This window comes from Tursiops truncatus, chromosome 6 (assembly GCF_011762595.2).
Source record: "Tursiops truncatus isolate mTurTru1 chromosome 6, mTurTru1.mat.Y, whole genome shotgun sequence".
NCBI classification, from domain to species: Eukaryota; Metazoa; Chordata; class Mammalia; order Artiodactyla; family Delphinidae; genus Tursiops; species Tursiops truncatus.
The window spans coordinates 60,291,895-60,316,407 of record NC_047039.1 but is presented as its reverse complement, the minus strand read 5'-3'; the positions used below and the strand labels follow the sequence as shown (position 1 = coordinate 60,316,407).

The 24,513-nt window shown below is 35.9% G+C and overlaps 1 protein-coding gene across 9 annotated transcripts in view; it reads left to right on the top strand.

The window, feature by feature from the left end:
* LOC101334791 (tyrosine-protein kinase JAK2) overlaps positions 1-24,513 on the top strand; it is a 376,440-nt gene that overhangs the window by 285,989 nt on the left and 65,938 nt on the right. For 8 of the 9 annotated variants that reach the window (XR_012332509.1, XM_073806150.1, XM_073806147.1 and 5 more), the window contains one exon: positions 18,146-18,269. Coding sequence is in view for 7 of the 9 variants with exons in the window: in XM_073806150.1 (XP_073662251.1) it covers positions 18,146-18,269 (124 nt within the window). In the remaining 2 variants the exon portion in view is untranslated. Of the gene's footprint in view, positions 1-18,145; positions 18,270-24,513 lie in introns of those variants that run through there. The other variant, XM_019934787.3, reaches the window with a different exon arrangement.

Genomic DNA, 24,513 nt, shown 5'->3' with positions numbered 1-24,513 from the left:
TACTGAGGCTGGCTTTGTGGCACAGCATGTGTTCACTCCTGGAGAATGTTCCATGTGCACTTGAGAAGAATGTGTATTCTGCAGCTTTTGGATGGAACGCTCTATAAAAATTAAATACATCTGGTCTAATGTGTTATTTAAGTCATGTGTTTCCTAATTGATTTTCTGTCTGGATGATCTGTTCATTGATGAAAGTGGAGTGTTCAAGTCCCCCACTATTATTTTGTTACTGTTGATTTCTCCCTTTATGGCTGTTAGTACTTACCTCCTTTATAGAGGTGCTCCTGTGTTGGATACGTATATATTTACAATTGTTATATCCTCTTTTTGGATTGACCCCTTGATCATTATGTAGTGTCCTTCTTTGTCTCTTGTAACAGTCTTTATTTTAATGTCTATTTTGTCTGATATGAGTATTGCTACTCCAGCTTTCTTTTGATTTCCATGTGCATGGAATACCTTTTTCCATTCCCTCAGTTTCAGTCTGTATGTGTTCCTAGATCTGAAGTGGACCTCTTGTAGTCAGCATATATACGAGTCTAGTTTTTGTATCCATTCAGCCAGTCTGTGTCTTCTGTTTGGAGCATTTAATTTGTTTACATTTAAGATAATTATCAATATGTATATTCTTATTGCCATTTTGTTAATTGTTTTGGATTTATTTTTGTAGGTCTTTTTTCTTCCCTTACTCTTTTGTTCTCTTGAGATTTGATAACTAACTTTAGTGTTGTGTTTGGATTCCTTTCTCTTTTTTTTTTTACGTGTATCTATTGTAGATTTTCAGTTTACAGTGGCCATGAGGTTTTGATGTAGCAGTCTGTATATAAACAAAATTGTTATAAGTTGCTGATCTTTTAATTTCAAATGCATTTCCAGTATCCTGCAGTTGTGCTCTCCTCTTCTCACAACTGCTGGTTTTGATATCATATTTCTGTGTTGATGACTTCCTACCTTTACTGTATGTTTGCCTTTACTGGTGAGCTTTTCCATTTGTAATTTTCTTGTTTCTAGTTGTGGACTTTTCTTTTCAGCTTTGAAACGTTGCTTTAGCATTTGTTGCAGAGCTGTTCTGGTGGTGCTGAATTGTCTTAGCTTTTGCTTGTCTGTAAAGCTTTTGATTTCTCTGTCGAATCTGAAGGAGATCCTTGCTGGGTAGAGTATTCTTGGTTGTAGGTTCTTCCCTTTCATCACTTGAAATATATTGTGCCACTCCCTTCTGACCTGCAGAGTTTCTGCTGAGAAATCAGCTGATAACCTTATGGGAGTTTCTTTGTATGTTATTGGTTACTTTTCCCTTGTTGCTTTTAATATTTTTTCTTTGTCTTTAATATTTGTCAGTTTGATTACTGTGTTTCTCGGTGTGTTCCTCCTTGAATTAATCACGTATGGGACTCTCTGTGCTTCCTTGAGTTGGGTGGCTGTCTACTTTCCCACGTTAGGAAGTTTTCAGCTATTACTCTTCAGATATTTTCTCAGGTCTTTTCTCTCTCTCTTCTCATTATGGGACCCCTATAATGTGAATGTTGGTGCTTTCAGTGTTATTCCGGAGGTCTCTGAGGCTGTCCTCATTTCTTTCATCCTTTTTACTTTATCCTGTTGTGAGGCAGTGATTTCCACCATTCTGTCTTCCAGCTCACTTATGCATTTTTCTGCCTTAGTTATTCTGCTATTGATTCCTTCAGGTGTATTTTTCATTTCAGTTATTGTGTTGTTGATCTGTTTGTTCTTTAGTTCTAGGTCTTTGTTAAACATTTCTTGTATCTTCTTGATCTGTGCTTCCATTCTTTTTCCAAGATCTTGGTTCGTCTTCACTATCATTACTCTGAATTCTTTTTCTGGTGGATTGCCTATGTCCACTTCATTTAGCTGTTCTTCTTGGGTCTTATCTTATTCCTTCATCTGGGACATATTCCCCTGCCATCTCATTTTGTCTAACTTTCTGTGATTGCAGTTTCTTTTTCACAGACTGCAGAATTGTAGTTATTGCTTCTGCTGTCTTCCCTCCGGTGGATGAGGGTGTGTAAGAGGCTTGTGGGAGGGACTGGTTCCTGTCCATTTGTGGGAGGGACTGGTTCCTGCCCATTGGTGGGTGGAACTGGGTCTTGTCCCTCTGGTGGTCAGGGCCCTGCTCAGAAAGACTTTAAACCCTGTCTGGTGATGGGTGGGGCTGTGTTCCTGACCTGTTGATTGTTTGGTCTGAGGCATCCCAGCATTGGAGCCTTCAGGCTGTTGGGTGGGGCTAGGTCTTGGGGAGAAAATGGCAGCCTGCAGGAGGGCTCACATGGATGAGTACTCTCCAGAACTACTGCTGCCAGCGTCTCTGTCCCCGCAGTGAGCCACAGCCACCCCTTGCTCTGCAGGAGACCCTCCAGTACTAGCAGGTAAGTCTGGCCTGGTCTCTTAATGAGGTTACTGCTTTTTTCCCTGGCCCCTGGTATGCACGAGACCTTGTGTGCACCCTTTAAGAGTGGAATTTCTGTTTCCCCTAGTCAAACCCCACTGGCCTTCAAAGCCAGATTCTCTGGGGGCTCCTCCTCCCATTGCCTGACCCCCAGATTGGGGAGCCTGACATGGGGCCCAGGAGTTTCACTCCTGTGGGAGAACTTCTGTGGTATAATTATTTTCCAGTTTCTGGTTCGTGCACCTGGTGGGTATGGGATTTGCTTTTATTGCGATTGTGCCTCTCCTGTCGTCTTGTTGTGGCTTCTTCTTTGTCTTTAGATGGAGGGTATCTTTTTTGGTAGGATCCAGCGTTTTTTTGTCAATGATTGTTCAGCAGCTAGTTGTGATTTTAGTGTTTTCGTAAGAAGGGGTGAGTTCACGTCTTTCTCCTCCACCATTTTGAGACTTTCCCAGGAAGATTAATTTGGAAGAGGGTTCATCTTTAGGAAACTTCTTGCATGAATGGCTACCAGCACAGAAGAGCTTTCTGCTCACCACACTCCTAGTTAGTACTGTAGCCAGGAATTCCAGCTGTAGCTATTTCTTGGAAATCACAGTGAGGCCGAAAGTCAGGGTCCTGAAGGATTGTTTGCTCCTGGAGTTATCCGACAACTAGCTTTGTTGATTGCAGTGTGTCTGGTATTAAGCTTTTGATTGTCTAGGTAGCCACTTGAAGGACATCCATTTCAAATAAACAAATTGCCAGCTATAGGACTAGATAACGAGCCAGGCCACCCCACCCATGAAGTTCCTTTTTTTAAAGAGGTCTGACTTAGATAACTTAGATACTGACCATTTGACCTCTTGCTTTTCGCTTCTTGTGCTTTCATTCCTGCTTTATGTTTTAAATTCATCAATAAAAAGAAACCTGTGAAACCCTAGTCACCTCACTCTCAACCCCAGGAAAGACAGAACCCCGGGTTTGCATTCACTAGCTCTCTACCTGTGACCTTGCTGTGTGGCCAGGACTTGTGAATAATAAACGTTGTTTATTTTTCACAGTTCCCCGGTGGTTGTTGCTGAAGTACGTCTTGTAATCATAGTAAGATCCATAAAGGCTAGTCCAGCATCAGTATTGATTCTGGAAGGGGAAATGTCTGTGGGGGTTGCCTTAGTTCTGGGCGGGTCTTTAGGTACTTCTGGCCAGTAGCAACGTTATTGCTAGGCTGAGACTGACACAGAACAAGGTACTATGTTTATCTCTCTTTTAAAGTGAGGAAATTGACCAAATGACTTTTATTCTTTAATTTGATCTTAGAATTCCTTTTGGAAGTAGAGTTTTCAGGGCCCTAATCTTTTTTTTTTTTGCGGTACGCGGGCTTCTCACTGCTGTGGCCTCTCCCGTTGCGGAGCAGAGGCTCCGGCTGCACGGGCCCAGCGGCCATGGCTCACGGGCCTAGCCGCTTTGCGGCATGTGGGATCTTCCCGGACTGGGGCACGAACCCGTGTCCCCTGCATCGGCAGGTGGACTCTCAACCACTGCGCCACCAGGGAAGCCCCTGGCCCTAATCTTAAATACTGAAAAATGTGACCAGTCAAGAGGTGGTTCAGGCATTCATTCAGCCAAGCCAACACCCATGGAGCCATCTAACCCTGAATCATACCAGTGGGTGTGAAGTAGTATCTCATGTTTATTTTTTGTAAAAGCTGTATTGATATGTAACTCAATATCATATATTTCAAGTAATACATTTCATATATTTTTGCAAAAGCTTTATTGATATATAATTCAATATCATACATTCCAAGTCATATATTTCACGTTTTAAATATGTACAATTCAGTAGTGTGTACTATCCTCACAGAGTTGTCCAACCATCACCATAATCAATTTTAGAACTTTTTCTTCTCCCCCAAGAAAACCCTGTGCTTATTGGGTATCACTTCCCAACTCTCCATCCCTCCCCAGTCTTAGGCAACCACTAAACTACTTTCTGTCTTAGTAAATTTGCCTTTCTGTCTCAATAAATTTGGATTATATAATATTTGGCCTTTTTTTACTGGCTTCTTAAACTCATATAATGTTTATAAGTTTCATTCATGTTGTATCATTTATCAGTACTTAATTCTTTCATGGCTGAATAATATTGTGTTGATATACTACATTGTGTTGTGTTGATATACTTCTTGTTTAACCACTGATCAGTTGATGTATATTTGGGCTGTTTCCAACTTTTGGCTATCATGAATAATGTTTCTGTGAACATTTGTGTACAAGTTTTTCTGTGGACGTATGACTTCATTTCTGTTGTGTATAAATCTAGGATTGCTGGGTCAAATGGTAATCTTTTTTTTTTTTTTTTTTTTTTTGTGGTACATGGGCCTCTCACTGCCGTGGCCTCTCCCATTGCAGAGCACAGGCTCCGGATGTGCAGGCTCAGCGTCCATGGCTACTCCGTGGCTTGATAGATCCCCTATCAAGTATATTATTTGGATATATTTTCTCCCACTTTTGTGCTTTGTCTTTTCATTATCTGGATCTGGATGGTGTCCTTTGAATCAAATATTTTTAATTTTAATGAGGCCCAGTTTATCAACTTTAGTTATTGTTGCTTGTGTTTTTATGTCATATCTAAGAATCCATTTACCAAATCTAAGGTCATGACAAATTCCCCTTGCATTTTCTTTTCTAGGAGTTTTACAATTTTTGCTTTGATTCATTTTGAGTTGATTTTTGCAGATGGTCTGAGGTAGGGATTCAGTGTTATTCTTTTGCATGGGAATATCCATTTATTACTGACTTATTCCATTTTGTGTAGTGTTTTTAAAGTTCATCCATGTTGTACCATATATTAGTATATCATTCTTCTATGGCTGAATAATATCAAATACATGGTACAACATGGATGAACCTTACAAAAATTGTGTGAGGTGTAAGATGCGAGTAACAAATAAATGTTTACATGTAGATCACAGCACTCTTTGATGAAGAGACTTTGATTTCCTCACTCAGTAGTCTCAGATCACTTGGCAAAATCTCGTTGGTCCATAGACAAATTGGCTTATCTCTGGATTTTCAGTTCTATTCCATTGGGCTGTATTTCTCTCCTACTGCCAGTACCACACTGTTTGGATCATTATAGCTTTGTAGTAAGTTTTTTTTTTTTTGCCCATTTTTGGATTGGGTAGTTTGTTTTTTTTGATCTTGAGCTGCATGAGCTGCTTGTATATTTTGGAAATTAATCCTTTGTCAGTTGCTTCATTTGCAAATATTTTGTCCCATTCTGAGGGCTGTCTTTTTGTCTTGTTTATGGTTTCCTTTGCTGTGCAAAAGCTTTTAAGTTTCATTATGTCCCATTTGTTTATTTTTATTTCCATTTCTCTAGGAGGTGGGTCAGAAAGGATCTTGCTGTGATTTATGTCATAGAGTGTTCTGCCTGTGTCTTCCTCTAAGAGTTTTAAAGTGTCTGGCCTTACATTTAGGTCTCTAATTCATTTTGAGTTTATTTTTGTGTATGGTGTTAGGAAGTGTTCTAATTTCATTCTTTTACATGTAGCTGTCCAGTTTTCCCAGCACCACTTATTGAAGAGGCTTTCTTTTTTCCATTGTATATTCTTAGCTCCTTTATCAAAAATAAGGTAACCGTATGTGCGTGGGTTTATCTCTGGGCTTTCTATACTGTTCCATTGATCTATATGTCTGTTTTTGTGCCAGTACCATACTGTCTTGATTACTGTAGCTTTGTAGTGTAGTCTGAAGTCCAGGCGCCTGATTCCTCGAGTTCCGTTTTTTTTTCTCAAGATTGTTTTGGCTATTGGGGGTCTTTTTTGTTTCCATACAAATTGTGAAATTTTTTGTTCTAGTTCTGTGACAAATGCCATTGGTAATTTGATAAGGATTGCATTGAATCTGTAGATTGCTTTGGATAGTTTAGCTATTTTCACAATGTTGATTCTTCAAATCCAAGAACACGGTGTATCTCTCTGTTTGTATCATCTTTAATTTCTTTCATCACCATCTTAATACTTTTCAGAGTACAGGTCTTTCATCTCTTTAGGTGTGTTTATTCAGAGTACAGGTCTTTCATCTCTTTAGGTGTGTTTATTTCAGAGTACAGGTCTTTCATCTCTTTAGGTGTGTTTAATGTTTTTGATGCAGTGGTAGATGGAATTGTTTCTTGAATTTCTCTTTCTGACCTTTTGTTTTTAGTGTATAGAAATGCAACCGATTGCTGTGTGTTGTTGTTTGTTTTTTTGTGTGTGTGGTACGCGGGCCTCTCACTGCTGTGGCCTCTCCCATTGCAGAGCACAGGCTCCGGATGTGCACGGTCAGCAGCCATGGTTCACGGGCCCAGCCGCTGTGCGGCATGTGGGATCTTCCCGGACCAGGGCACAAACCCGTGCCCCCTGCATCAGCAGGCGGACTTTCAACCACTGCGCCACCAGGGAGGCCCTGTGTGTTAATTTTGTATCCTGCAACTTTACCGAATTCATTCATTAGCTCTAGTAGTTTTCTGGTATCATCTTTAGGATCCTCTATAGTATCATGTCATCTGCAAACAGTGACAGCTTTACTTCTTTTCTGATTTGGATTCCTTTTATATCTTTTTCTTCTCTGATGGCTGTGGCTAAGACTTCCAAAACTATGTTGAATAATAGTGGTGAGAGTGGACATCCTTATCTTCTTCCTGATTTTAGAGGAAATGGATTCAGTTTTTCACCATTGAGAACAATGTTGGCTGTGGATTTGTCATATATGGCCTTTATTATGTTGAGGGAAGTTCCCTCTATGCCTACTGTCTGGAGAGTTTTTATCATAAATGGGTGTTGAATTTTACTGAAAGCTTTTTCTGCATCTATTGAGATTATCATGTGGTTTTTATCCTTCAGTTTTTTAATATGGTGTATCACATTGGTTGATTTGTGTATATTGAAGAATTTGGAATAAACCCCACTTGATCATGGTGTATGATCCTTTTAATGTGTTCTTGGATTCTGTTTGCTAGTATTTTGTTGAGGATTTTTGCATCTATGTTCATCAGTGATATTGGCCTGTAGTTTGCTTTTTTGTGACATCTTTGTCTGGTTTTGGTATCAGGATGATGATGGCCTCATAGAATGAGTTTGAGAGTGTTCCTTCTGCTATATTTTGGAAGAGTTTGAGAAGGATAGGTGTAAGCTCTTCTCTAAATGTTTGATAGAATTCACCCGCATGTGAAGCCATCTGGTCCTGAGCTTTTGTTTGTTGGAAGATTTTTAATCACAGTTTCAATTTCAGTGCTTGTGATTGGTCTGTTCATATTTTTTATTTCTTCCTGATTCAGTCTTGGCAGGTTGTGCATTTCTAAGAATTTGTCCATTCCTTCCAGATTGTTCGTTTTATTGGCATAGAGTTGCTTGTAGTAATCTCTCATGATCTTTTTTATTTCTGCAGTGTCAGTTGTTACTTCTCCTTTTTTATTTTTAATTCTAGTGATTTGAGTCTTCTCCCTTTTTTTCTTGATGAGTCTGGGTAATGGTTTAGAAATTTTGTTTATCTTCTCAGAGAACCAGCTTTTAGTTTTATTGATCTTTGCTATTGTTTCGTTCATTTATTTTCCATTTATTTCTGATCTGATCTTTATGATTTCATTCCTTCTGATAACTTTGGGGTTTTTTAGTTCTTTTTCTCTAATTGCTTTAGGTGTAAGGTTAGGTTGTTTATTTGAGATTTTTCTTTTTTCTTGAGGGAGGATTGTATTGCTATAAACTTCCCTCTTAGAACTGCTTTTGCTGCATTGCATAGATTTTGGGTCGTCGTGTTTTCATTGTCATTTGTTTCTAGGTATTTTTTAATTTCCTCTTTGATTTCTTCAGTGATCTCTTGGTTTTTTAGTAGCGTATTGTTTGGCCTCCATGTGTTTGTATTTTGTACAGTTTTTTTCCTGTAGTTAATATCTAGTTTCATAGTGTTGTGCTCAGAAAAGATACTTGATACCATTTCAGTTTTCTTAAATTTACCAAGGCTTGACTTGTGACCCAAGATATGATCTATCCTGGAGAATGTTGCATGAGCACTTGAGAAAAAAGTGTATTCTGTTGTTTCTGGATGGAATGTTGTCCTCTAAATATGAAGTCCATCTTGTTTAATGTATCATTTAAAGCTTGTGTTTCCTTGTTTACATTTTGGATGATCTGTCCATTGGTGAATGTGGGGTGTTAAGTCCCCTGCTATGAATGTGTTACTGTGCATTTCCCCTTTTATGGCTGTTAGCATTTGCCTTATGTATTGAGGTGCTCCTATGTTGGGTGCATAAATATTTACAATTGTTATATCTTCTTCTTAGATTGCCCCCTTGATCATTCTGTAGTGTCCTTCTTTGTCTCTTGTAATAGTTTTTATTTTAAAGTCTATTTTGTCTGGTATGAGAACTGCTACTCCAGCTTTCTTTTGATTTCCATTTGCATGGAATGTCTTTTTCCATCCCCTCACTTTCTATCTGTATATGTCCCTACGTCTGAAGTGGGTCTCCTGTAGACAGCATCTATACAGGTCTTGGTTTTGTATCCATTCAGCCAGTCTATCTTTTAGATGGAGCATTTAATCCATTTATATTTAAGGTAATTATTGATATGTATGTTCCTATTACCATTTTCTTAATTGTTTTGGTTCTGTTATTGTAGGTCTTTTCCTTCTCTTGTGTTTCCTGCCTAGAGAAGTTCCTTTAGCATTTGTTGTAAAGCTGGTTTGGTGGTGCTGGATTCTCTTAGCTTTTGCCTGTCTGTAAAGGTTTTTATTTCTCCGTCAAATCTGAATGAGATTCTTGCTGGTTAGAGTAATCTTGGTTGTAGGTTTTTCCCTTTCATCACTTTATATATGTTCTGCCATTACCTTCTGGCTTGCAGGGTTTCTGCTGAAAGATCAGCTGTTAACCTTAGTGGGATTCCCTTGTATGTTATTTGTTGTTTTTCCCTTACTGCTTTTAATATTTTTCTTTGTATTTTATTTTTCATAGTTTGATTAATATGTGTCTTGGCGTGTTTCTCCTTAGATTTATCCTGTATGGGTCTCTCTGTGCTTCCTGGACTTGGTTAACTATTTCCTTTCCCATATTAGGGAAGTTTTCAGCTATAATCTCTTCAAATATTTTCTCAGTCCCTTTCTTTTTCTCTTCTTCTTCTGGGACCCCTATAAGTCAAATGTTGGTGTGTTTAATGTCATCCCAGAAGTCTCTGAGACTGTGCTCAATTATTTTCATTCTTTTTTCTTTATTCTGCTCTGCATTGGTTATTTCCACTATTTTATCTTCCAGGTTACTTATCCATTCTTCTGCCTCAGTTATTCTGCTATTGATTCCTTCTAGAGAATTTTTAATTTCATTTATTGTGCTGTTCATCATTCTCTGTTTTCTGTTTAGTTTTTCTAGGTCCTTGTTAAATGTTTATTGTATTTTCTCCATTGTATTTCCAAGATTTTGGATCATCTTTACTATCATTACTATGAATTCTTTTTGAGGTAGAGTGCTTATTACCTCATTTTTTTGGTCTGGTGGGTTTTAACCTTTCTGCTTCATCTGCTGCGTACTTCTGTCTTCTCATTTTGCTTAACTTACTGTGTTTGGGGTCTCCTTTTCGCAGGCTGCATGTTCATAGTTCCCATTGTTTTTGGTGTCTGCCCCCAGTGGGTAAGGTTTGTTCAGTGGCTTGTGTAGGCTTCCTGGTGACGGGACTGGTACCTGTGTTCTGGTGGGTGTGGCTGGATCTAGTCTTTCTGGTGGGCAGAGGTGTGTCTGGTGGTGTGTTTTGGCGTGCCTGTGAACTTATTATGATTTTAGGCCGCCTCTCTGCTAATGGGTGGGGTTGTGTTCCTGTCTTGCTAGTTGTTTGGCATGGGGCATCGAGCACTGGAGCTTGCTGGTTGTTGGGTGGAGCTGGGTCTTAGCATTGAGACAGAGATCTCTGGGAGCGCTCTTGCCAATTGATATTACTTGAGGCTGGGATGTCTCTGGTGGGCCTATGTCCTGAACTCAGCTCTTCCACCTCAGAGGCTCAGGCCTGACACCAGGCTGGGGCACCAAGACCATTTTGGGAACTCTGAGGTCTTCTGCCAGCCTTCACTAGGTGTTCTGTAGGAGTTGTTCCACATGTAGGTGTATGTTTGATGTACTTGTGGGGAGGAAGGTGATCTCATGTCTTACTCCTCCACCATCTTGAAGGTCCCCCTGATTCTTTTTTAATATAGGTGTTTACAGCTATAATTTTCCCTCTATCCTCTGGTTTTGCTGCATCCCAGAAGTTTTGATATATTGTGTTTTTGTTTTCAGTCGTCTCAGTGCTTTTTTCAATTTCTTTGATCCATGGTTTCTTCAGGGTGTGTTACTTAATTTCCACATATTTGTGAATTGTCCAGTTTTCCTTCTGTTATGATTTCTACTTTCATTCCATTGTTATCAGAGAAGATATTTTGGATGATTTAATTCTTTTTAAATGTGTTGAGATTTTTTTTGTGACTTAACATATGGCCTACCCTGGGAAATATTCCATGTACACTTGAGAAAAAAATGTATGTTTTGCTATTTTGTGGTCGTGTTCTGAATATGTCTGTTACATGTAGTTGATTTATAGTAATATAAATCCTCTATTTCTGTATAGTTTTTCTGTCCTTTATTGGGAATGGGGTATTGAACTCTCCAACTGTTATTGTTGAACTGTCTGTTTCTCCTTTCAGTTTTCAATTTTTAGTCCATATATTTTGAGGCTCATTTGTTAGATATGTATATGTTTATAATTGCTGTATCTTCTTGAAGGATTGAGAATTTCATCAATACATAATGCTCTTCTTTTTCTTTTTTAACAGTTCTTGACTTAAAATCTATTTTGCCTGATATTAGTATAGCCATCCCAGCATTCTTTTGCCTGCTCTTTGCATGGGTTATCTTTTTCTGTGCTTTCCCTTTCAACTTAAAATGTCTTTAGATTTAAAATGAGTATCTGGTGGACAGCATATAGTTGGGTCATTTTCTATTTTTTAACCCATTCTACCAATCTCTGCCTTTAATTGGATAGTTGTATTCATTTATGTTTGTAGTAATTCCTGGTAATGAAGGCTACTTTCTGCTATTTTGCTCTGTCTTTTATATGTCTCAGATGTTTTTTACTCCTTGGTTCCTCCATTATTTCTTTCCTTTGTGTTTAATTTTTTTATTATAACATTTTGATTCCTTTCTCATTTTCCTTTCTGTGTATTTTTTAGTTATTTTCTTAGGGGTCACCCTAAGGATTTTAATTAATCTCTTGAAGTATGATAATCTATTTTTAATTAATACCACCTTAGCTTCAATAGTATGCAAAAACTGCTTACATACACCTCTGTCCCACCTCCTTTTTGTTGTTGTTTTACAAATTACATCCTTATATATTACATGCCCGTTAAGATAGATTTGTAATTATTGGTTTATGCATTTTTATATTAGAGCATTAAGGGTTAAAAGAGGAATTACCACTTAAAAATACAGTAATATTGGCTTTTGTATTTATATATAGATATCTTCATAACAGTTTTAAAATTTTTTCTCATGACTTTGAGTTACTGTCTGATATGTTATCATTTCCACCTGAAGAATACTTTTTAGCATTTCTTGTGGGGCAGGTCTATTAGCAGTGAACTCCCTCAGCTTTTGTTTATCTGAGAATGTCTTCATTTCTACTTCATCTTTAAAGGATTATTTTGCCAGATGTAAAAGTCTTGCTTGACATTTTTCCCTTTGAGCCCTTTAATTATATCATCCAGTTTCCTCATGACCTCAGTGGTTTTTGATGAGAAATTGGCTGTGAGTCTTACTGAGACTGCCTAATTGAGGATTCCTTGTATGTAATGAATCATTTGTCTCTTGCTGTTTTCCAGATTCTCTTTATCTTTGGCTTTCGGTAGTTTGATTTTAATGTGTCTCAGTGTGCATCACGTTGCATTTATCATCTTGGAACTCACTGAGCTTCTTAGATTTGTGGGATTTGTGGTTCTCATCAAACTTGGGGAGTTTGGAGCCATTATTTCTTCAGATATTCTTTCTGTCCTTTCCTCTACTTTCTCTCCCTCTGGAACTCCCATAATGTATCCTACAGGTGTGTTAGTTTTCTCCATTTTTTTTCCTATTTTCTTTTTCCCCCCTGCTCTTCAGAGTAGGTAGTTTCAATTGACTTGAATCAGAATCAGTTAGCTGATTCTTCTGTTTAAACATGCTTTTGAACCCCTCTAGTGAATTTTCAGTTTCAGTTATTGTAGTTCTTTGCTCCAGATTTTCTCTTTTTATACTGTTCATGTCTTAGTTGATTACATCCTTCTCCTGGTTTCCTTCAGTTCTTTGTCCATGGTTTCCTTTAGCATTTTTGAGCACGTTGAAGGCAGCAAATTAAAGTCATTTTCTAGTAAAACCTACGTCTCTGTTCCTCAAGGTAGTTTCTCTTAATTTCTTCTGTGTATGGGAATTCTTTCCTCTTTCTTTGCTTGCTTCATAATTTTTGATTGAATATTCAACAAGTTGGATCTTTCAAATCTATAATGTAGTAACTGGAAATTTGAGTCTTCTCTCTTCTGTGTTTTTTGTTGCTTGCTTTAGGTGGCAGTTGTTTGTTTACTGACTTTTCGAAACTCTATTTATAAAGTCTGTATTCTTTGTCATGTGTAGTTCTGAAGTCTCTGTTCCTTTAGCTTGTGGTTAGGTTTTATTATCAGAGATTTCTTTGAATTCCAAGAACCAAAAGAAAAGAAATGAGGACCAAAAACTCTCCCAGTCTTTGCAGATTGGCTCTCTGTTTGATCATTCCTTCAGTGTTTATTCAGTCTGTGTACAACTTTGCCTTAGCCTTTTCTTTCTGCTTGTGCTGAGACTGAAGATCAGCCTGAGGTGAAAGCTTTAAGGGTCTTCTCTTAACTGTCCTTCCTTGGGCATGAATATGGCTTTCCTCTTCTCCAGTATATATATAAAGGTGCTTTTCAATGCTTTAATTCCCCAAAGAAACTTTCTCCCCATCATTTTCTCTTTAGCTTTCAGCATGTCTGTTTTGGGCCTCAACTTTAGAACTTTTGCCCCAGGTGGCAGCACATTGGTCATTTGCCTTAAAACATTTTGGAGGAATTACCTCTATGAAGCTGCTTTTCTGCTCTGAGAAAGTTCCAAATTTGTTGAAACATAGGTATGTTCTTGCAACAGTTCTTCTGTCAGTTTCCAGTCAGGTCAAAAGAGACAAAAATCAGTTGCTTGAGATTAAGGTTGGCTCTCTTCACTCCAGAGCCATGAACCAGAGTTTCACATTGGGAATACCAGCTGCCATCTCTAAGCCCTTCATGAGCAGAGAGGAAAGTAGAAATGCTGCCAATTTTTCCTACCATTTTAAAATTGTCTTTTTCCTGACTCAACAATTGCTTGGTTGTTGCATATCTTTGACTGTTTTCCAGAGTTCTCATGAAGTTGATTCTGACAGTTTTTACTCAGTTTTTCTTGTTGCTGTATAGGGATATTCCATTTTCACTGATGTCACTCTTCCTTTACTTCTGTAATCATGGTTTATTCTAGTTCTTTGAACATATTTATAATGACTGCTTTGAAGATTTTGTTAAATCTCACATCTGGGTCTTCTCACAGGCAGTGTTTGTTGCCTTCCTTTTTTCTTGCCCAAGGATTAAACTTTCCTGTTTCTTTGCATATCTCATAATCTTTTTTGTTAAAAACTGGACATTTTAGGTAATATAGGAGATCTGGATTCTGATTCCTTTTGGGGATTTTAAAATTATCCATCTGTTACTGATTTTTTTGTTTGTTTAATTTTCTATGGTCATAGTGTATACTCTGTATAATTTCAATCCTTTGAAATTTTTTGAGACTTTCATTGTTACTTAGGTTATCAACTGTCTTGTTTAATATTTCACATGCATTTAAAAATGGTGTGTATTCTGCACTTTCTAGGTGTAGTGTTCTCTAAATTTGAATTGGTTAGTTTTTAAACTTTATGTCTTTTATTTTTATTTTTTTGTCTTTTCTCAGTTTCTGAGAGATTTTGAATGTGTTTCTCCTTCTGGTTCTATGTTTTTTTGCTTCATGTATTTTGTAGCCATGTTATTAGTTGTACACACATTTAATATTATTATGTCTTCCTGTTGAACTGACCCTCTTATCACTGTGAAGTGTTCCTTTTTATCACAACTAATGCTTCTTCCTAAAGTTTATTTCATCTGATGCTAATGTTGACTCATCACGTTTGTTTTGGTTTGTGTTTGCGTCGTATATCATTTTCTTACTTTTTAGTTTCAGCCTATCTGTGTCTCTCATTTAAAGTATCTCTTGTAAATAACACAAAGTTTTTTTTTTATAATCCAGACTGATAGAGTATGCATTTTAATTTGCTCATTTACATTTATGTAATATAATCAGTAATTACTGATGTATTTGTGTTTAAATTTATTATCTTGTTTGTTTTCTGTTTGTCTTCATTTTCTACGTTTTTTAGGTTGATCAAGTATATTTCTTTTCTTTACTTCATCTCTTCTATTGGATTTTTTGTACTAGTTTTGGTATTTTTCTGTTGGTGGCTACCCTAGATATTATAATGTACATTTTTGGCTTATTACAGTCTTAAACTAGTATGTTATTTTTCAAACAGTTCAAGAACTTTATAACAGTTTAACTCTGTTTACTTCTTTTCACATTTGGTGCTATTGATATAGTATATTTTACTTTTGTATACATCATAAACACACAGGGCACTTATATTATTATTGCTTTAAATAGTCATTGTTCTTTTATCTTTACCCTTTCCCAAGTTCTTCATTTTTCCTACAGTTCCATGCTTTCATCTGTCATCATTTTCCTTCAGTTTAAAGAACTCCTTTTAATATTTCTTGTATTGCAGATCTGCTGGTGACAAATTCCTTCAGCTCTTGTTTATCTTTACTCCTCTTGAACCTCTTGATAAATTTTTTACCTCTGTTAAAGGAAACCAGAGCCAAACAAAAGTTAAAGTGGTAAAGATGGACTTTATTTAAACAACTATTGTAGTAGGGGAAGCTACTCCAGTAGAGGAGTGGGCTTAATTCTAGACACAGTCTGAACAAGTGGGAATTTATAGCCAAGGAGCAAGTAGGGTGGGGGCATTGGTGAATGGAACATTACTAGAGGAGACATCAAAGTCTGGGAATATTTTTGGCTGAACCAACCTAACAGAGGATTCTTGCTGAGCAGGCCAAGGTGATCATCTACCACCTGGGGGATGGTAGGGGTGAAGAATTTGATCAGATATCAAAGGTGGCGAATTCTTGCTAAAAGGACTTAAGCAGGATTCCTACAAGGAAATACATGGTTGGGGCTTGTTAAGGAGAGGGTTCAGAGGAGCCTGACTAAAATTTGGTCAAGCGAAGAATCTTTGTCACCTCTCTGTACTTTTGTGTTTTCTTGTTGTCTTTACTGTCATTGCACTTAATTCCTTGAATTGTAATTCTCTAATGGCTTCTCTGTGTCATCTACTACATTGTGAGATCCTTAGAGTTAGTCACTATTTTCATTTTTGTATTTTCCATACCTATCTTATGCATATTATAGAATAGGGACTCTGTTAATATTAGTTTAATGATGACTATTCTTGGTCTAGAATGATACAGAATTGAATCACAATTCTGGTAATGGCTTGAAAAAGAAGAAACATTTGAACTAATTAATATTATTTTATTAATAAATAAAAATAAGAATAATTTGGACTTGGTGTGTAGGGAAAGAAATGGAGTTAAAAATGACTTTGAGGTTTCTTTGAGGTCCAACCTATTCAATATAATGTATATCTCAAACACAGTATCACTGCCTTTTCTTCCTTCCTAAGACAGTCCAATTAACATGAACTAGTAAGAAAAACATGAAATAAGTATTAATATATAATTGCCATTTTGGAATAAGGTAGTGTGACTGAACATGACTATAAGCACTGTCTTCTGCTTTTTTTTTTTTTTTTTTTTTTTGCGGTACGTGGGCCTCTCACTGTTGTGGCCTTTCCCGTCATGGAGCACAGGCTCCGGACGCACGGGCTCAGCGGCCATGGCTCATGGGCCCAGCTGCTCCACGGCATGTGGGATCTTCCCGGACTGGGGCACGAACCTGTGTCCCCTGCATCGGCAGGCGGACTCCCAACCACTGAGCCACCAGGGAAGCCCTCTCCTCAACTTTTTAAGTGCTTAGATTGTTTCTTTAATAGTTATTTTTCTTTTGAAGTTTTAAAATTCTTTAATCCATTTTTTAAAGTAATGTAGATTTTCAAAAATTGTCCAGTTGTCTGCATTTTCAAATTTACTGCCAAAATTTATTCTAACACTTTTTGTCTTTATAACATACACTTGTAATTATACTTTAAAAAATTCTTAATGTTTATCTATGCCTCCTTTTTTTCTTTTTCTTGATCAGGCTGGACAAAGGCTTATTTATTTTGTTAGTAATTACAAATAATCAGATTTTATTTTGTTGATTCTCTTTATTGAATCTTTATTCTCTGTTAACTTCTACTCTATCATGTCCTTCTTTCATCTGTCTTTGGGATTAGTCTGTTGTTTTCTAATGTATTGAGTTAGATAATTTAGGTCATTATCTGTGATTTTCTAATATAAGCAGGTTAAAGCTACAGTTTTCCCTCTTGAATATCACTTTAGTTATATTCCATCATTTAATACATGGTATTGGTCATCATTCATTATAAGTGCTTTTTAATTTCTGTTATAATTTCTCCTATGACCTGTGAGATATTTAGAAGTATTTGTAAATTCAAAAATGATGCAAGGATACAGTTTCAAAGTTGTTACTGAATAATGTTTTTATATATAACTAATTGAAATTGTTACATATTTATGAGTAGACAGTTACGTTAATAACTTAAATAAAAAATTTAAATCTTCGTTGTCAGTGTGTCAGGTTGATGTCATTTTGCCTACAGTGGAAAAGAATGAAAACATCAGTAGAGTAAACATACTTTCTGTGAGGCTTATGTTTACAAATATATAGGATTAAAATTTTTTTCCTTAGTATTCATTTCTGATTTAATTGAAGTGTGATTAGAAAACATGGTATGTATGATCATTCTCTGGCATTTTTGGAGACTTGTTTTTAGTTTCCATATGATTGGTATTTATTTGTTTGGGTGAATGTACGTGTGAATGTTCTGTATGTGCTTGGAAATAATATACGTTATTTAATTGTGTGACTTAGGTGTTCTGTATGTTTTTTTAAAAGTCCACTGTCCTTCAGCCTTTTGTTAATGTACCTCCTAAAATATCTTTGAAAACAATTCTTGCATTTTAAGTTGGTGTTTAAAGTATTTCATTGTAAGTTTAAATAGTGCAGAGGATATAATGACTGGTATATTGTGTAAAACTTGACATTTAAAAATAAAACTGTTTCACTGTTCTCTTTAAAGCATCTGATGACTCCTAAATATTTTAGTTATTTGGTACCCTCATGATTATTTAAAACACACGTAACTTTGTATCAACCTTACTGTACAGGACAACTAAAAAACTAGATAAAATATATTTTATAATGTGCTTGAAAGAATCGTAGCAATCAAATTTTAAAATATAGGGGAAAAATATATTTAATTAAGAATTCAGTTGTAAGTCGTGTTGAACGAGAAGATTTTGACTGCTACTGCATTTTGTGCTGATTTTAAGTGTTGTTACTTCAGCCCCATTGCAGATTATAGATGTTATGTAAATGTACTTCACTATCTAATAATTTTTTTTCTGCTTCTTTCCTAGGAGTCACACCTGTGTATCATAGTATGTTTGCTTTAATGAATGAAACAGAAAGGATCTGGTATCCACCCAACCACGTCTTCCATATAGATGAATCAACCAGGCACAATGTACTCTACAGAGTCAGGTACTTTCTCCAGTAAAGTGAATAATTAACTTAATAGTAAAAGGGCAAAGTGGGAGAAGTTATCAACCATATTTTTTAATTGCAAGGTCTTTAATATCAGAGACCAGAACCAATTAGCATCTAATCTTCTTCAATTAAGACTCTCTTTCCCCACTAGAGAAAGTGTTCATACATGTTCTTTAACTAGAATGCTCTGAGAATAAAGCTGTCCTGGTGAGATGCTACTTTACCACTTAAGATTATAGTTAAATTTTGAACAGGGCAAGAATGGCCTTTACTAGCAAAATCCTAAATGTTTGGAATATTGATAGTTTCCCAGGAAATTTGATGTTTTGTTCAATAATATGTAATCTCACATTTTTTCTTTTTAATAACTTTTTTTTTAAGTTGAAGTGAAGGAAAGATAAGATTTTGCCAATGATTATTTACAACCTCAAATTATAAGTTACTTTATTGGATAATCTTTGGTAATATGTAGTACCAATTTAGAGAAATCCAGAGGTACTTTTCCATTCAAAAGGATGAAACAAAGAAATAAGTTTGATCTCTGGTTCTTACTTATGGAATAGATCCATTCCATACAGAGTCAGTGTTGCATAGTAAAAAAGAAAATGGACTCATTCATGTTTTTAAAAAGAAAAGAAAAGGAGACCGTAATAAACTAAGACTTAAGAGAGGCATCCTTACCACGACAAAGGATATGTGCAAAAAACATGTGGCAAATAATATTCTTAAATGGTAAAATGTTAGAAGCATTCTCTTTAAAATCAGGAACAAGATGTATAGAAAACAAAGATAGCCGTGATCACTGCTTGTATATAGGATTTTGGTGGAGTTCCTCACCAGTAAAGTAAGACAGGAAAAATAAATAAAATATTTCATAATTGAGAACAAAGAAGCAAAAAGTCATTATTTGGGGATGATATGATTGTTAACATAGAAAATATGAACAAATCTACAGGCGTCAATAATAATCATTCAGCAGAAGGCTAGATTTATGTGATCAGTATGTTAAAAAATTAACTATTTCCATACACCACAAACAAACAGAAAGAGGTCACTTAAAATAATGACTAATAACAACAAAAAACATAAGAGACCTAGGATTAAATCTATTCAAGTTATATAAGAGTTATGCAGATTTTAAGACTTTTCAATTTGTGTTATTTAAAGAAGCAGGTAATATGCATATGTTTCACAAGATATCAGTATCTGATTAAGAATATTTTCTTTATCACTTTCTATAATTACTGTACTTTCTGCAATCAGCAAGTAGTATATCTTTTTGTTTTAAAATGTTTGTAGAGCAGTGGTCTGCAGTCTTTTTCTGTAAGAAGACAGATAGTAAATATTTTAGGCATTGCAGGCCATACTGTCTCTGTTGTAGTTATTCAAGTCTATTATTATAGTGTGAAAGCAACCATAGACAGTAAGTAAATGAATGACCATGACTGTGTTCCAGTAAAACTTTATAAAAATTGGTAGTGGACCAGATTGGGCCTGTGAGCCATAGTTTGCTGACCTCTTCTTAAGAATTAAAAAATATGTCCCGTATCAAATTCATGACTTTCTCGTATTTTTAAACTAAGGGGGCACATATCCATTGCTACCTATAATCAAAAGTTCCAAGGATAGTCTAACCAGAAACTACCCAAAAGGAGATTTTATATAATTAAAAAAAAAATTCCACCTGTCTTTTATTCAGAGGCTATTCTTCATTTCCTCTATTACATATTTATGGGTTATTTCAAAATCAACATAAAAGAGCAACAATTATAAAACTGTGTTGGAGGGCTTATAATGTATAAAGATGTAACTTTTATGACAAATATAGAATAAAGGGAATGGAACAGAGTTTCTGTATTTTATTGAAATTAAGTTGATATGAATAAGAACTAGATTGTTTAAGTTAAAATGTCTGTTGTAATCCTCTGGGAGACTCCGATGAAAATAACTCAAAAATATATAGTAAAAGATAAAACAAGAGACTTAATGTATGTAATACACTAGAAAATATCTATAGCAATAATGGAGGAATATATGAACAAAAAATTGAAAAAAAGCCTAATAGAAGCAAAATGACAGACATAATAAATACTTTATTAACAGTAATTACCTTAAATGTAAACGAATTAAACACTCAGGTCAAAAGGCAGAGATTGGAGGACTGAATTAGAAAAAAACATAAATTACATGCTGTCTATAAGAGGCACACTTTGCATTCAAAAACACAAATAACTTGAAAGCAAAGGGTTGAAAAAGATAAAACAGGCATTCAGTAACTGAAAGAGAGCTGGAGTAGCTGTATTAATATCAGACAAAATTGTCTTTAAGATATATATTGTTGCTAGAGACAGAGGAGGGACATTTTATAATTATCAAGGAGTTAATCTGTTAGGAAACATAATAACATTTGTTTAAAATTGTTATAAGTTGGATCCAACTACAGAGCTCCAAAATAAATGAAGCAGCAATGAAAGAATTAAAGGGAAAACTAGACAATTCAACAATAATAGTTGGAGACTTCAATACGTCACTTTCAGTAATGGACAGAACAACTAGACAGAAGATCAGCAAGGAAATAGAAGACTTGACCAACACTGTAAACCAGCTAGACATACATAAATAGAACACTGCACCCAACCACAGCACAATACACATTCTTTTCAAGTGCATATGGAATATTCTCCAGGATAGATCATATATTAGTCCATAAAATGAATCTCAATAAATTTACAAAGATTGAAGTCATACAAAGTATGTTCTCTGACCACAGTGGAATTAAATTAGGGATCATTAACAGAAGGAGATCTGGAAAATTCACAAATACATGGTAATTAACAACACATTTCTAAATAACTGAGGGGTCAGAGAAGAAATCACAAAGGAAAATGGAAAATACTTTGATATGACTGAAAATGAAAACGGATCATATCAAAACTTATGGTATGCAGCTAAAACAATGCTTAAAGGAAATTCATAGCTATAAGTGCCTATATTAAAAAAGAAAGAAGTTCTCAAAGCTATTAACATTCCACTTTAACAAAGTAGAAAAAGAAGAATATATTAAATTCAAATCAAGCTGAAGGAAATAATAAAGATCAGAGTAGAAATAAATGAAATAGAGAATAGGAGGACAACAGAGAAAATCAAGAAACCAAAAGCTGGTTCTTTGAAAAGATCAACAATATCAGTAAACCTTTAGCTAGACTGACCAAGATAAAAAGAGAGAAGCTTAAATTATTAAAATCAGGAATAAAAGAGGTAACATTACTGTGACCTTACAGAAATAAAAAGAATTATAAGGAACAACTGTATGCCAACAAACTACATAACCAAATGAAATGGACAAATGTTTAGAAAGACACAAACTGTAGAACTGACAAAGCAAGAAGTAGAATGTCTGAATAGACCTTAACAAGTAAAGAAATGGAATTCAATTAGTAATTTAAAAAAACTTTCCCAGGCTTCCCTGGTGGCGCAGTGGTTGAGAGTCCGCCTGCCGATGCAGGGGACATGGGTTCGTGCCCTGGTCCAGGAGGATCCCACATGCCGCGGAGCGGCTGGGCCCGTGAGCCATGCCTGCTGAGCCTGCACGTCCGAAGCCTGTGCTCCGCAACGGGAGAGGCCACAACAGAGAGGGGCCTGCGTACCTCAAAAAAAAAAAAAAACAAAAAACTTTTCCACAAAGGAAAGCCCAGGCCCAAGTGGCTTTACTGGTAATTCTATTAAACTTTTAAGGAAGAGTTGATACTAGTTATTCACAAAAAGTGAAAAGGAGGGAACACTTCCTAATTCATTCTGTGAGTTCACCATTACCCTGATACCAAATCCAGACAGACATCTAAAAGAAAAGAAAGCTACAGACAAATATCCCTTATAAACATAGTTGTAAAAATCATCAAGAAAATACTAGCAAACAAAATTCAGCAATATATAAAAAGGATTAAATATTGACCAGGTGGACTTTACTCCAGGAAATACAAGGTTGCTTTAACATATGAAAATCAATCCATCTATATAATGTACCATATTAGTAGAATAAAGAATCAAATCTTATTATCATCTTAATAGAGACAGAGATAAACATTTGACAAAATCCAACATTCTATTGTGATCAAAATATTAAACATAATAAGGATGGAAGGGAACTTAGTCTGATAAAGGGCATCTGTGAAAAACCCAAAGCTAACCTTATGCTTGATAGTGAAAGGCTGAATGCTTTCTTCCAAAGATCAGGAACAAGACACAAATATCTGCTCTCACCACTTCTGTTTAACACTGTACCATAGATTCTAGCCAGGGAAAATAGGCAAGAGAAAGAAATACAGGGCATCTATATTGGAAAAGAAGTGGTAAAACTCTCTGTTCACAGATGATATGATCTAGTATATGAAAAATCCTAAGGAATTAAGAAACTGTTAGAACTAATAAATGAGCTCAGCCCAGTTACAGGATAGAAATACAAAATCAGTTGTATTTCTATATGCTAACAATTAGAGAAGAAATGTGAAATTAAGAAAATACCATTTACCATGGCATAAAAGAATACTTAGGTATAAACCTGACAAAAGAAGTGCACAGTTTGTGTACTGAGAAATATAAAATATTATTGAAAGAAATTAGAGAAACACCTAAATAAATGGAAAGATAATATAGGAAGACTTAATATTGTTAAGATGGCAATGTTCCCATAATTAATCTGTATATTCAATGCAATCTCCACTGAAATTCTAGCTATCTTTATTGCAGAAATTGAAAAATTTGTCATAAAATTCATAAAAAATCAAAGGGACTTGGAATAGCCCAAACAGTCTTGAAAAAGAAGAGTTAGAAGATTCACACTCATTTCAAAACTTCATCCACAACCACAGTAATCAAGACAGTGTGGTGCTGACTTAAGGTTAGATAATAGATTAATGGAGTAAAATTGAAAGTCCAAAAATAATCTCTCATACTATGGTAATAGACTTTAGACAAGGGTGCCAAGACAATTCATGGGGAAAGAATAGTCTTTTCAACAAATGGTGCTGGGACAACTGAATATCCACATGTAAAGTAATGAATTTAGACAACTCACACTGTTTACAAAAAGGTAACTTAAAATGGATCATAGACCTAAATCTAAGAGCTAAAACTGTAAATTCTTAGGAGAAAACAGGATCATGTGTTTGTGTACTTAAATTAGGCAGTGATTTCAATATGGCACCAAAAACCTAAGCAACAAAAGAAAAATAGGTTAATTGGGATTCATCAAAGTATATGTTTGTGCATCAAAGGATACTGACAAGAATGTGAAAAGACAACCTATAGAATGGAAGAAAATGTTTGTAAATTATATATCTGACAGATGTCTTATATCCAGAATATATAAAGAACTCTTACAGTTCAGTACAGTGACAACTAACACAATTAAAATAGGGGCAAAGTTTTGAATAGCCCTTTCTCTAAACAAAACATACAACTGATAAATAAGCATGTGAAAAGATACTCAAAATCTTTATTCATTAGAGAAATGTAAATCAAAACCACAATGGGATACCATTTCACCCACTAGGATGGCAAGCATTAAAAAGATGGACGATAACACATTGTTATAAATTTGTCAAATTAGGGATTTCCCTGGTGGTCCAGTGGTTAAGACTCCATGTTGCCAATGCAGGGGGCACGGGTTCAATCCCTGGTTGTGGAACTAAGATCCCACGTGCTGCGCGATGTGGCCAAAAGATTAAAAAAAAGAAATTGTCAAATTACCTCTTATTAAGTGGAACATAGGGTGCCAGATGGTGAGCCACATTTCAACAACAGACTACAAGAGGAATTGAAGTAGAAAAAAGTTCATTACTCACAGGTTCTTGAGGAAGTACCCACATGCCTTAAGGGGTCACATGGAGAGGTCAAGGCACAGTGCAGATAGAGAGAGTCAGGACCTGGAGCATGTGCCTTTATTAGGGTTTAAGTGTAGAGTGCCTTGAGGTTCCTGGACTAAGGCCAGACTGGTCAATTCAAAAGAGTTGGGTTTTGGTAAGCCACGTAGGGATCTTATTGAAGAGGTGCATAGGACTAGGCACTGGGAGGCAGGGATGAGTGTTGATCACAGAGGCTGTTGGGGAAGTCGTATAAGGAACTTACATTTGCTTGTGACTCTGCAAGTTGTTCTCTAGGGCATGCGTTTGTGTGGGAGCTAATGTCAGTTTAAGGTCACTACAGGACTCTTGACGAAACAAAATGAATGCTGAGTCAG